At 39.4% G+C, this 12,955-nt stretch overlaps 1 protein-coding gene across 15 annotated transcripts in view; it reads left to right on the top strand.

The window, feature by feature from the left end:
* Nucleotides 1–12,955, top strand: part of LOC147014516 (ETS-related transcription factor Elf-1-like) — a 95,198-nt gene that overhangs the window by 61,966 nt on the left and 20,277 nt on the right. For 9 of the 15 annotated variants that reach the window (XM_085852519.1, XM_085852510.1, XM_085852508.1 and 6 more), the window contains 2 exons: nucleotides 6,136–6,258; nucleotides 6,439–6,582. In XM_085852519.1, the coding sequence (XP_085708645.1) occupies nucleotides 6,502–6,582 (81 nt within the window). In that variant the 5' untranslated portion in view covers nucleotides 6,136–6,258; nucleotides 6,439–6,501. The remainder of the gene's footprint in view (nucleotides 1–6,135; nucleotides 6,259–6,438; nucleotides 6,583–12,955) is intronic. The other 6 variants (XM_085852517.1, XM_085852512.1, XM_085852514.1 and 3 more) reach the window with 1 other exon arrangement.

The raw sequence follows: 12,955 nt of genomic DNA, 5'->3' as shown, positions 1-12,955 counted from the left end.
TTCATTTTAATGTTTAATGTTTGAATCCCCTTGTTAAATTGTTTTTCATGATTGATCGGCAAACACTTCAAAGGGGAGGCTGTTTGCATTCTGAGCATCAAGACATATTATTGTCTCTTTCACAAGTACAGCAGTACTTGTGTAACGCTGTCTTTTCCTGGGACGAGCTGCACATGGAGGAATCCTGGGATAGAGAGGATGGATGTGTTACAGGCATGATGACTGTTCCTTGTATTTCTTGAACGTAATACAGACGAAAAGTAGCAAATGTAGCTTCACCTGCCGGGGTAGCTATCATTTCTTGAAGCGCCACTGTGTCGCTGATGCAGTGCCCCTCTACCAGTACACACACTGGAACTGGTACTCATTTTGCCGACCTCGGAAGGATGACAGGCTGAGTCAACCCCCTGGTGTATTAATTCAGCGGCCGACGGGGCTTGAACCCGGGACCCTAGGATCCCAAGCCGCCACCCTAACCACTGAGCCAACACCAGGCTACAAGGACTCAGGACCTTAGGATCCCAAGCCACCACCCTAACCACTGAGCCAACACCAGGCTACAAGGACTCAGGACCTTAGGATCCCAAGCCACCACCCTAACCACTGAGCCAACACCAGGCTGCAAGGTGGGAATAATTTTGGCAGTTAAAGAGGTCCTAATTCCACCCTCGACCATGAAGTGGCATCGACTCCCCAGCTCTTTGGACTTGCTATGATGTTCTTCTTTTGGAATTGTTCCCGAACCCTGTCAAGGTGACAGTAGGCAGGAATGGTGTTGTAAAGGACATCGTCAGTTCCGCAGATTTGTATCCCGAAGCAAGAATCTCTTGCGTCCTCAGTCTCTTGTTGGTGCATTGTTTGTATCATGCAAACTTGGTGGCGTCGACTGATGAGGTCACAACAATGGCCTCTCTTATGGTCTTGCCCTTCCTTTACGAAAACCTCCAAAGCATTTCTCGAGTTTTGATGGGAATTTGATGAGCATTTTATTAGATCTATGAGAAATGCAAAAAGGGATTTTCTTGAAGGGGTCTGCATCTTTTGCCCTTTACATGTCTTTCGATGTCCCTTCGTGTTGTTCTGTTTGTCCACCGTTCACCTGCTCAAATCTGTGTCACTTTTCCAATACCATTTGCCTGTTGAGCTCTCTTTTTGGAGCTCTTCCCAAAGCCTTGGCATTGGTTTGAATATATATATATATATATATATATATTTTTAATGTCTACTTTTCCCTTCCGCATTCCACTTACATTGTGACACATTGGTGGTGATGATGATTCCGGTAACAACATTGTAACATGTGCTATCTGTGTTTATATTTCCTGACTTTTGAATGTGTGGTACTCTCATTTATTTAATTTACATCAACAACGTGCATGGAAGACCTTTTAATGCTCATGATGCAGATTTAAATACAACAAGGTCTGAACATAACCCACTGATGTGGTTACAAAAGCTTATAGAAACCAGTGACTGCCGTGCTTGGCTATATCAATGGCAATTCTCACGTTGTCATGTTCGGAGTTAGGACATTGTGTTTTAATTTTGGGTATAGGATGGACGTTTCATTTTTAGAAATTTCCAAGAATCTACAGTAAAATTCTCTGAAGTGGAACTAATAATTGCCTTTTTAGTAATTGTTGAACCACAATCTCCCAAGTCTTGTGAGAGCGCCATGGAATAAAGATTACCAAGGAGCAACAAACTTATTCAGACAAGTGCATTTTTTGGCTTAAGTTTAACATATACATGGCATGTAATGGCGAGTTTGCAAAACATGACAAACCGGTAGGACACTAACTCGGTAAAGCGCATACCTCCGCTACGCAATGCTTGATCCACGAGAACATATCTGGCCCAATACATTTTTGAAATATCATGCTATACATCGTTTTTGGCCCTATCTTTCAATGGTGAAAAAGCATTTTACAAATTAAATAATTCTCGTATACAGATCCAGATTCGGATCTTCACCAAAATCAAACAATTTCTTCCTCGTCACACACCCAACCTCTCCACCAAGTTTCATCCAAATCCGTCCACAACTTTTTTGAGATATCATGCTATACATCGTTTTTGGCCCTATCTCTCAATGGTGAAGGAGGAGGAGATTGGGACCATCCTTTGTGTAGAGGGTTGGTGCTGCCTAAGCAGTCTCCTAGGCTATCGGGCACAATCCTGGACGGGTCGCTACTCCGACACAGTATACCAGAATGCTGGCACTCATTTTGCCGACCTCGGAAGGATGACAGGCCGAGTTAACCCCACCTGGTATTAATTCAACAGTTGAGTGGGATTTGAACCCAGGATCCTAAGATCCCAAGCCCACCACCCTCACCATTAAGCCAACACCAGGCATTAAGCCAACATCATGGTGAAGAATCACTTAAAAATTCTCGAATCTGCATCCAGATTCAGATCTTCACATAAATTGAATAAATTTTTCCTTGTTTCACACCCAATGTATTCACCAAGTTTCGTCCGAATCCATCCACAACTTTTTGAGATATCCTGCACACAAACAAACAAACAGACAGAGAGGGGTGAAAGCATAACTTCCTTCACCTTCAATGGCGGAGGTAACTAGAAAGAGCAATCAGAGATTGCAGACCCTCGGCAGGACTTGTTTTGTGTGGTATTTGTGTGATTTTTGTGTGTTTGTGTTTTTCTGGTGTGTAGCAGTGTAGACGATGCATTGATGTGGGTTTATCTCATACTGCGGACAAACAGACCTTTTCAGTTTTATTGTGTAGATTCACACTTCAGTCATATGTATTTTATAAATGTAAGTATGCATTTTATCGATACACGTATTTTACTGACGTCGACATATTTTTATAGGACACAAGACGACCCGTGAACCCGTTGGGTTTCCGTTGTGACAGCGGTTGATTAAAAAAAAACATTTCAAAAAAAAAAAAGATAGCTGTAGCGAACTATACCGCTGAGGTTGTTTGCATTGATCAAATAATCCCGAAGAGAATTTGACTGAATCGGGAATTCATTTGTAAATAATGTTTTTTTCATTACCCGATTTGAATGAAACTTGACATTGCGCGTCCATGTGAAAAAAAATACCGGAGAAAAGAAAGTCGAATAAATTATTGTGCATACCGTAATCATCGAAACACAATTTTATTTATTAATGAACATGGAAGTATTAGATCAAAATGGCAATGTTTATTTTATGCTTAAAAATAAATCGTTCTTTGTCCCAACTAAATGTTTGAGATTTTTAAACAATTCATTTCAAGAAAAAAAAGATAGCTTCAGCAAACTATACCGGTGAGGTTGTTTGCATTGATCAAATTCTCCCCAAGAGTACTTGACGGAATCGGGAATTGATTTTTTAATAATTTTTTCATTGCCCGATTTGAACGAAACTTGATACTCCACACCGCAGGAGAATGGTGAGTAAGGTGGGCCGAAAATTTTTGCACGATCGTCTACCATTTTGGCTGTATTTTGGGAACATACAAACATACATACGTACATACATACACATATACAAATTGAGAGTTTTAGTAATATATATATATATATATATATATATATATATATATATATATATATATATATATATATACTTAATAGATGCACTCAGGTTCTTAATACACGTACTTTATAGATATACTCACATTCCTGATTGTACATCCCTTAAAGACAGACTTACATCTTAATAGTACGGACTCATATTCAAATAGTACATACTTTATAGACGTACTCGCATTCTAATTGTACATACTTTATAGACATATTCACATTCTAATAATACATACTTTATAGACATACTCACATTGTAATTGTACATACTTTATAGACATATTCACATTCTAATAATACATACTTTATAGACATGCTCACATTCTAATAATACATACTTTATAGACATACTCACATTCTAATAGTACATAATTTATGGACGTACTCACATTCTAATTGTACATACTTTATAGACATACTCACATTCTAATAGTACATAATTTATGGACGTACTCACATTCTAATTGTACATACTTTATAGACATACTCACATTCTAATAATACATACTTTATACACATACTCACATTCTAATAGTACATAATTTAGAGACGTACTCACATTCTAATTGTACATGCCTTATACACATACTCACATTCTAATCGTACATACTTTATAGACATACTCACATTCTAATAATACGTACTTTATACACATACTCACATTCTAATAATACATACTTTATACACATACTCACATTCTAATAGTACATAATTTAGAGACGTACTCACATTCTAATTGTACATGCCTTATACACATACTCACATTCTAATCGTACATACTTTATAGACATACTCACATTCTAATAATACATACTTTATACACATACTCAGATTCTAATAGTACATAATTTATTGACATACTCACATTCTAATAGTACATAATTTATGGACATACTCACATTCTAATTGTACATACTTTATACACGTACTCACATTCTAATAGTACATACTTTATAGACATACTCACATTCTAATAGTACATAATTTATTGACACACTCACATTCTAATTGTACATACTTCATACACATACTCACATTCTAATAGTACATACTTTATAGACTTACTCACATTATAATTGTACATACTTTATAGACATACTCACATTCTAATAATACATACTTTATACACATACTCACATTCTAATAGTACATAATTTAGAGACGTACTCACATTCTAATAATACATACTTTATACACTTACTCACATTCTAAGAGTACATACTTTAGAGACACTCACATTCTAATAATACATACTTTATGGACATACATTCTAATAGTACATACTTTATACACGTACTCACATTCTAATAGTACGTAATTTATAGACGTACTCACATTCAAATTTTACATAATTTATGGACGTACTCGCATTCTAATTGTACATAATTTCAAGACGTACTCACATTCTAATAGTACATAATTTATGGACGTACTCACATTCTAATTGTACATACTTTATAGACATACTCGCATTCTAATTGTAAATACTTTTTTGACATACATTCTAATAATACATACTTTATAGACATGCTCACATTCTGATAGTACATACTTTAGAGACATACTCATATTCTAATAGTACATACTTTATACACATACTCACATTCTAATAGTACATACTTTATAGACATACTCACATTCTAATAGTACATACTTTATAGACATACTCACATTCTAATTGTGCATACTTTATACACATACTCACATTATAATTGTGCATACTTTATACACATACTCACATTATAATTGTGCATACTTTATACACATACTCATATTCTAATTGTACATACTTTATACACATACTCACATTATAATTGTGCATACTTTACACACATACTCACATTCTAATAGTACATACTTTATAGACATACTCACATTATAATTGTGCATACTTTATACACATACTCACATTATAATTGTGCATACTTTATACACATACTCATATTCTAATTGTACATACTTTATAGACATACTCACATTATGATTGTGCATACTTTATACACATACTCACATTCTAATAGTACATACTTTATAGACATACTCACATTATAATTGTGCATACTTTATACACATACTCACATTCTAATAGTACATACTTTATAGACATACATTCTAATAGATCACATTTTCGACATGCTCGTATTCTCATAGTACTATTTTATAGACGTGCTCGTAATGTAATAGTACATACTTTATAGACATACATTCTAATAGATCACATTTTCGACATGCTCGTATTCTCATAGTACTATTTTATAGACGTGCTCGTAATGTAATAGTACGTACTTTATCGTTGTACTCGCACTCCAATTGCACATTGTTTATAAATGAACTCTGTTGACAAAAGATAACATGTAATACTGGCTACCACCAGGTGGTGTTTGTGGCTTACGTTAGCACATTGTGCGCAGACAAACAAATAAATTGACCCGAATGTAGCACCCTCTCCTCTGGCGAGGGTAATGAATGAACAAACAAATAATTTTTCTTCCTGTAGGGACAGGAAATGAGAGGAGATGCAGTGCTTATCAAGGGGCATGGCTTTTTGTCGAGGTGGAAATTGCATCGTGTGCATTTACCGTGTATTTACAGCTCGTGATTGCATCTTCGGGCATCACGGAGCACAAGCCTGTTTGCACTTGGGACATTTTGGAGATACTCCTCGGTCAGATTAGAGTCGGACACCATGCAGCAAAGTACGTTATGATCAAGCCGGTGAGGAACTTGGGAACAATCCGTTTAACAATTTAGTCCACTTTGAAAATCATGATGGAATTTCTTAATGGTCTACTGGAAAAGGGGTCATGGGTGTTGCTTCCCAGCACTCCTCACATTCCCATCATAAAACATAAGCTTCCTCGTTCGCTCTACATGTTGCATTAATTTGTCCTTCAGCCCACCATGTGTGGAAATCACTACTCGGCCCTTGAACACCGGCGGTGACCCAATCGGACTGGCATGGCCACCACGCTGGTGCAGAAGTGTTTACCTGGGCTTGAGTTTGTGAGCAACATTATGGAGGATTTGCCACCACTTCAGGTCAGAATTTTATTAATACTTTGTTACAAAATGCTAACGCTCTGTGACATCACTTCGATGACTACAACACTCGACATTGCATGTGATCAAGCTGAATCGAGTGCTATGATTGTATGGTGGTGTCTCATAATGTGTTACATTTCAAACGCAAGGGTCATTGTTTTTAAAAGTTTATGCCACAAACCTCTTCCACAAATGTGTAAATTGTGGTCTGGATGGTTGTGAAGGCTCATTACAAATATGACTCTGAACAGTGATTTCACACAGTGGCCAATATTAAACAGGACAATGCCGATGGCCTTTCCAACCTCTCTAAAGGCGCTGTCACACCTTGACGATTTAACCAGCAATGGCAACGTATAAAAATGTATGTAAAACGTTGGCGTACGCTGAAATTTTGACGTTTTTTTATTTTAAGTTTTGGTCATATTCATAATGTGTTGGTCGTATGCATAACATATTAGTAATGGGCACAGAACGTTTCGTTGTCTTATAGATAACTTATACCAACGAATGCTTAGCCTGTTGTCGGCGTTCACAACCTATACCCAACGATAGTTTAACTTAGGCATAGCACGCTGCACGTATCGCCGACAAACTCGTGGCGTAGCCTGTTAAGAACCTGCCGCTCACCAATTTAAATCATAACCGCCTGAGAATTGGAAGTGTCAACCACGCAGTCACACCTTGACGATTTAGCCCGCATATGCCGACCTATGAAAAATGTGTCTAAAGCGCTGGCACATGTCGAATACGGTATGGGTAAGTTGTGTATACGTTAAGAGCACGCTGAAAAACGATGAAGTACGCTGTCATATTTCGTGGTACGTTTAGTATGTCGTGTAATTTCAAGCATGCTGAAAATTTTACGACGTACTCGCCGTATGGCTCACACGTTCCGCTACGCTGGGAATAAGTTGTAGGCATGATATGCGATCGTTGACACACGTCGACACAAGTTCCTTGTAAGTTACTCATAAGTCGAAACACGTCGAGGTATTGTTTAGCATACCCGAAACTTATTTTCTCCGTCAAGGCACATTTTCTTTTTTTCTCCTTGGCTCCGTGAAGGCACGTGATGAAATATCTGAAGTTGTTGTTGTTGTTTTTGCTTTTTAAATTTTTTTTTAGTCTATCACGAATTTTAAAATATATTCGGACATTTGCTTTTAAGTTTCGACATCGACGTGACAATATCCTCAAACAGAAAATATTCACAGAGGAGGAACTAAGAATAAGACATGAGCAAACTGAAGAGGCAATCGGATGTGACGTAACGGCACGTGACGAAATATCGGAAGTTATTGTTGTTGTTTTTTTTTAAACGCTGCCAATACGCCATTATACGGTAGCTGTAAATTAGAAACACATTCAGTAAGTTCTGTGGTCGTCCAGAAGACGTCAATCAAATACGTCAATATGCGTTGGAGGTACATTGCACATAGGTTCAAAGCACGTTACTCAAAGGTTAGAAATAAGTTTTGGGTAAGCTAAGCATTATTACCTCGACGTGTTTCGACTTATGAGTAACTTACAAGTAACGTGCCTCGACGTGTGTCAACGATCGCATAACGTGCCTTGACGTGTGTCAACGATCGTGTAACGTGCCTACAACACGTTACTCATAGGTTATAAATAAGTTTCGGGTACGCTAATCATTACCTCGACGTGTTTCGACTTATGAGTAACTTACAAGTAACGTGTGTCGGCGTGTGTCAACGATCGCATAACGTGCCTACAACTTATGGCCAGCGTAGCGGAACGTGTGAGTCATACGCTGGCATACGTCGTAAAATTTAAAGCATGGAAAATTTGAGGACAACCGCAAAGTACAACGATGAAAGCCAGCGTACTACGATGTATGGCAGTGTTTTTCAGCGTGCTCTTTATGTTATCAAACTTACCCATAACGTATTCGACGTGTGCCAGCGTTTTAGACAAATTTTTCATAAGTCGGCATACGCTGGCTAAATCGTCAAGGTGTGACAGCGCCTTAAGTGAGGTTAGCGAATGCCATAGTGCCGTGCATCAGAATGCTCGAAAGTGAACAATTTGGACAAAGCACCTCTTTTTGCTTTCACAGGCTTATTCAGGATGCATTTCAGCCAGTGCCCTCCACAGCTCTTCCTCGTTTTGTTTGTCCCGTGACATTTGCTTTCCCACAAAAACGCTTGGACTTTTAAAAAAAAAAACCTCTCCCGGAGGTATGTTTTGGTGGATGGAGGTATGTTTTCACCCCTGTCTGTTTGTCTGTCTGAGAGCTGGATATCTCACAAAGTTAACGATGGATTCAGACGAAACTTGGTGGACAGGTTGTATGTCTGCCAAGGATGAATTGATTCGATTTTGGTGAAGATATGGACCCAGATACAAAGATTTAAAAAAACTTTTACCTTTGCACCTAAGGTGGATGGAGGTTGTTTTCATCCATATTTGTTTGTTTGTCTGTCTGTGAGCATGATATCTCAAAAGGTAATGAACAAATTTGGATGAAACTTTGTGGACAGGTTGGGTTTGTGACAAGGACTAATTAATTCGATTTTGGTGAAGATCCGGTTCTGGATCTGAATACTATAATTAGTTAAGTGATTCTTCACAAATGAGAGATAGGGCCAGAAATGATACATAGCATGATATCTCAAAAATGTTAAGGACGGATCCGGACGAAACTTTGTGGACTCTGTGTGGACGAAACACTCTCCCACCCCTATTGTCTCCTGCTCGCCTTGTACATTCTGAGTGTTCGCTCTCATATAAGCCTGAACATTGTGGACCAAAAAATAAAAAAGTATACTCATGTCTCCTCATGTGTTTGATGTAAAATTAATTTCCACTGCGAGCCATGCATCATTGTACTGAAATTTCCGAATGCTGAATTTTATTTTAAAAGCAGAATTAATCATTAGTCGATGAGTCTTCCTTGAGTTTTAAGTTTATGTATGCCAAAGCAATCAGAACCACTGATTCTTATATCATTTTCACAAGAACTTCCAAGTCAGATGCCAGTGCAGTCGGTTACAAAAAGGTGCATAAAGCTCATGCGCTTCTGGATTGACGAGTTGTCATCACCTTTTCACGTTGAAATCACTTCACTCCTCATCTTTCGATCATACATAAGCAAACTGGGTGTGGGATGCAAGCGGGTGGGAAAGAAACGACGTGTTGCTGGGCGTGGCACTAAAAACGGTATGCCTGGAGTGTTGTAACAGATTGCCGTGGCTGTGTGACGGTGAGGCGTGTCACGCAAGCTATGGGTATGGTCATGTGTGATCCATAGGGTGCATGACAATGGCATGAGTGAGTGTGGGCATTGAATGCACTTCGCTTACCTTGGGCGACTTTAAAAAACTCTTGTCGAGCAGTGCAAAGGTTATCATTGGAGATGTGGGAGACTGAGTCAGTGTGAGTAAAAAAAAAAATTTAAAGAAGATTATCCCATAGTTGGTTCCACAGATGAGAATACACCCTATTGAATGGATTGAATGTGAGCAGAAAGCTTAGAATTATGGAGTACAACAAGAATTGGGATACTGGATGGATGTGTGTTACCTTTTTAAATGGGGGAATAGCAAAGGGCTGTTATGGCCAGGGACAAAACACCAGATGAGGCAGTAGAGGAACATGAGGCCAACAATTGTCTGCAAAAAGAGAGACAGACAGACAGGGAGACGGAGAGGGAGAGGGGGAGGGGAGAGAGAGAGAGATTTTGTGTGTGGGGGGGGGGGGGGCGGGGGAGACCCTCTGCTGTGGTCTTTTGCTAATTGTGATACCAATTACTTTTAGGGCTATAGATTTGATCTCCTCGATTGGTGCAAGTACAGAAGCAGCATAACTGACTGTCGGTGTGAAGACGTACTCCATGATGGTGCGAATGAACACTTTGAATACTTTTAGTGATCGAGAGTGCGCAATGATGGCCATAACTTTCCGAAATATTCCGTCTCATTGCCCAGCCCTGGAGGCGAGCTTGGACATGTGGTCAGCCCAAGATAGTTCATGGCACATTGTGAGCTAGGCCGAGGAACTCGGTGGTTATCTGCCATGTGGTTGATCAGTTTTGCATCTTCTTCAGGTCGTCAGACAAGGAAACATTTTCCGTCTGCCTGTCACTGGGCTATGCAAATATCCTGCACAAGTTGGAATGTTCGGAAAAGTGGAACAAAGGATTTTCCAAAAGAGGTGAAGTTATTCATATGCCCCAAACATGCTTTTGGGTCGAGGATTCTAATTTTCTGGCCAGGCCAAGTTTACACACCATTTCCTGGACACTCTTTAATGTGTGAACTTATGAAACCATAATACAAGAAAATCTAACACAGGTGGAGGCCATTCAGCCCATCATGCCTGCACGGACACCATACGAGTTTATCTACACAAGATCCAAGGAAGAAAATGCAAATTTTAAAAATCAAATAATTAATTATTATTATTATTATTTTTTTAAAGTTTTTGAGGTTTTTTTTCTCCTTTATTTTACTTTTTTCCCTCAGGGGAGGGGGCATGGGCTTAGTTAAAAACATACAACATCAACTACACAACACCCCTTGACGAGACCCCCACCAAAAGCACTCTATACACAGGCACACAATCACCCATCAATATTCAAACTACCTAAAAGTCCCATCAACATCCCGATACCCCTCTATCTCCATAACTTCCAGGTACCTATGTAATTCTAATTTAAACTTGTATACTTTTTCTGCTGCCACTACCTTTCCAGGGAGGCCATTCCATGCATTGACTACTCTCTGGGTGAAAGTCCCCTGCCTTGCTACTGTCTTTACTCTCCTCTTCTTTACTCCCAGACTATGGCCCCTGGTCCTATCATTGTCTACTCTGTTGAATAATTCATCTTCACTTATTTTATCTACACCTTTCATTCTCTTAAACACCTCCATCATATCTCCTCATAACCACCTCCTTTCGAGTGTACAAAGCCCCGTCTCCTTCAGCCACCCCTCATAACCGAGTCTAGATAGGCCCGGAAGCAATCTAGTAGCACGACGCTGAACCCTCTCCATGGCACCGATGTCCTTCTTTAATTGTGATGACCAAAACTGCACACAATATTCTAGATGTGGCTCTCACTAAATTGCTGTACAATGTTAACACCACCTCTTTTGGTTTATAAATGATCCCCCTCCGAATACAACCTTAAACCTGTTCTACCTATAGCTGCCTGGCACTGTGCTGCCTGCTTACCTCCCGCATCTATTACCACCCCCAGATCCTTCTCCTGTGTGACACGCTCCAAAATTACCCCTTACATCCTGTAATCTCTATTTTCATTGTTCTTTCCCATCCCCAACACCTTACACTTGCTCAGGTTAAACTCCATCTGCCAATCTTTTGCCCAATCTATGCAAATATCAATACTTTCCTGAATCTGATCACCACCCCCTCTGCTATCCACCTTACCTCCAAGCTTTCTGTCATCTGCAAATTTGGAAAGCTTGCTCTTTACCCCATTATCCAAATCGTTGCCGTAAAGAATGAAAAGTAATGGTCCGAGTACTGATCCAAGGTACCCCGCTACTTACATCCTCCCACTCACAGCCACTCTTTGCTTTCTACCACTCAGCCAGTTTGCAATACAATTAGGTACCTGACCAACCACTCCACAAGCCCTCACGTTGGCTAACAACCTCCGATGTGGTACCTTATCAAATGCCTTCTTGAAGTATAGATATACCATGTCCACTGCCTTTCCCTCATCCACCCAATCAGACACTGCTTTATAGAACTCTAAAAGACTTGTTAAACAGAAACTACCTTTGGTAAACCCATGCTGACTACCTTTGGTAAACCCATGCTGGCCACCTTTAATTAGTTTGTATTTATTTAAATGTTTCCTCATCTGGTCCTTAATTAATGTCTTCAACACCTTCCCCACAACTGAAGTCAAACTAACAGGTCTATAGTTTCCCAATTCTTCTCTGGATCCTTTCTTAAATCATGGTATTACATTTACTACTCTCCAATCCTCTGGTACGTGTCCTGACTCTTGTAAAGTATTGAAAATATCCATTAACATCTCGCTTACCTACTCAGCCACCTCCATCAATACTCTCGGGTGCATATTATCTGGACCCAGAGCCTTATCTACTCTTAGATTTCAAAGCTGTTCCTTTACTTCCTCTACTCCAACCTGGATCTTCTATAAAATCCCTTCCTCACCACCTTGATAGATACTCTCAGCTATTGGCAATTCTCCTGACTGTACTTGTGTAAAAGTTGAAGAAAAATACCTGTTTAATAAGCCTGCCATCTCACTTTCCTCACTCACCACTCTCCCGGTACTATTCCTCAATGGACCCACACTGGTCCAAACCTCTTCTTTTCCCCTGATATTCTTAAAGAAAGCCTTGTTATT

Source organism: Eptatretus burgeri, chromosome 13 (genome assembly GCF_056783735.1).
Source record: "Eptatretus burgeri isolate ZD-2024b chromosome 13, Ebu_testis_v1, whole genome shotgun sequence".
NCBI lineage: Eukaryota > Metazoa > Chordata > Myxini > Myxiniformes > Myxinidae > Eptatretus > Eptatretus burgeri.
This window is presented reverse-complemented; position numbering and strand designations above follow the sequence as displayed.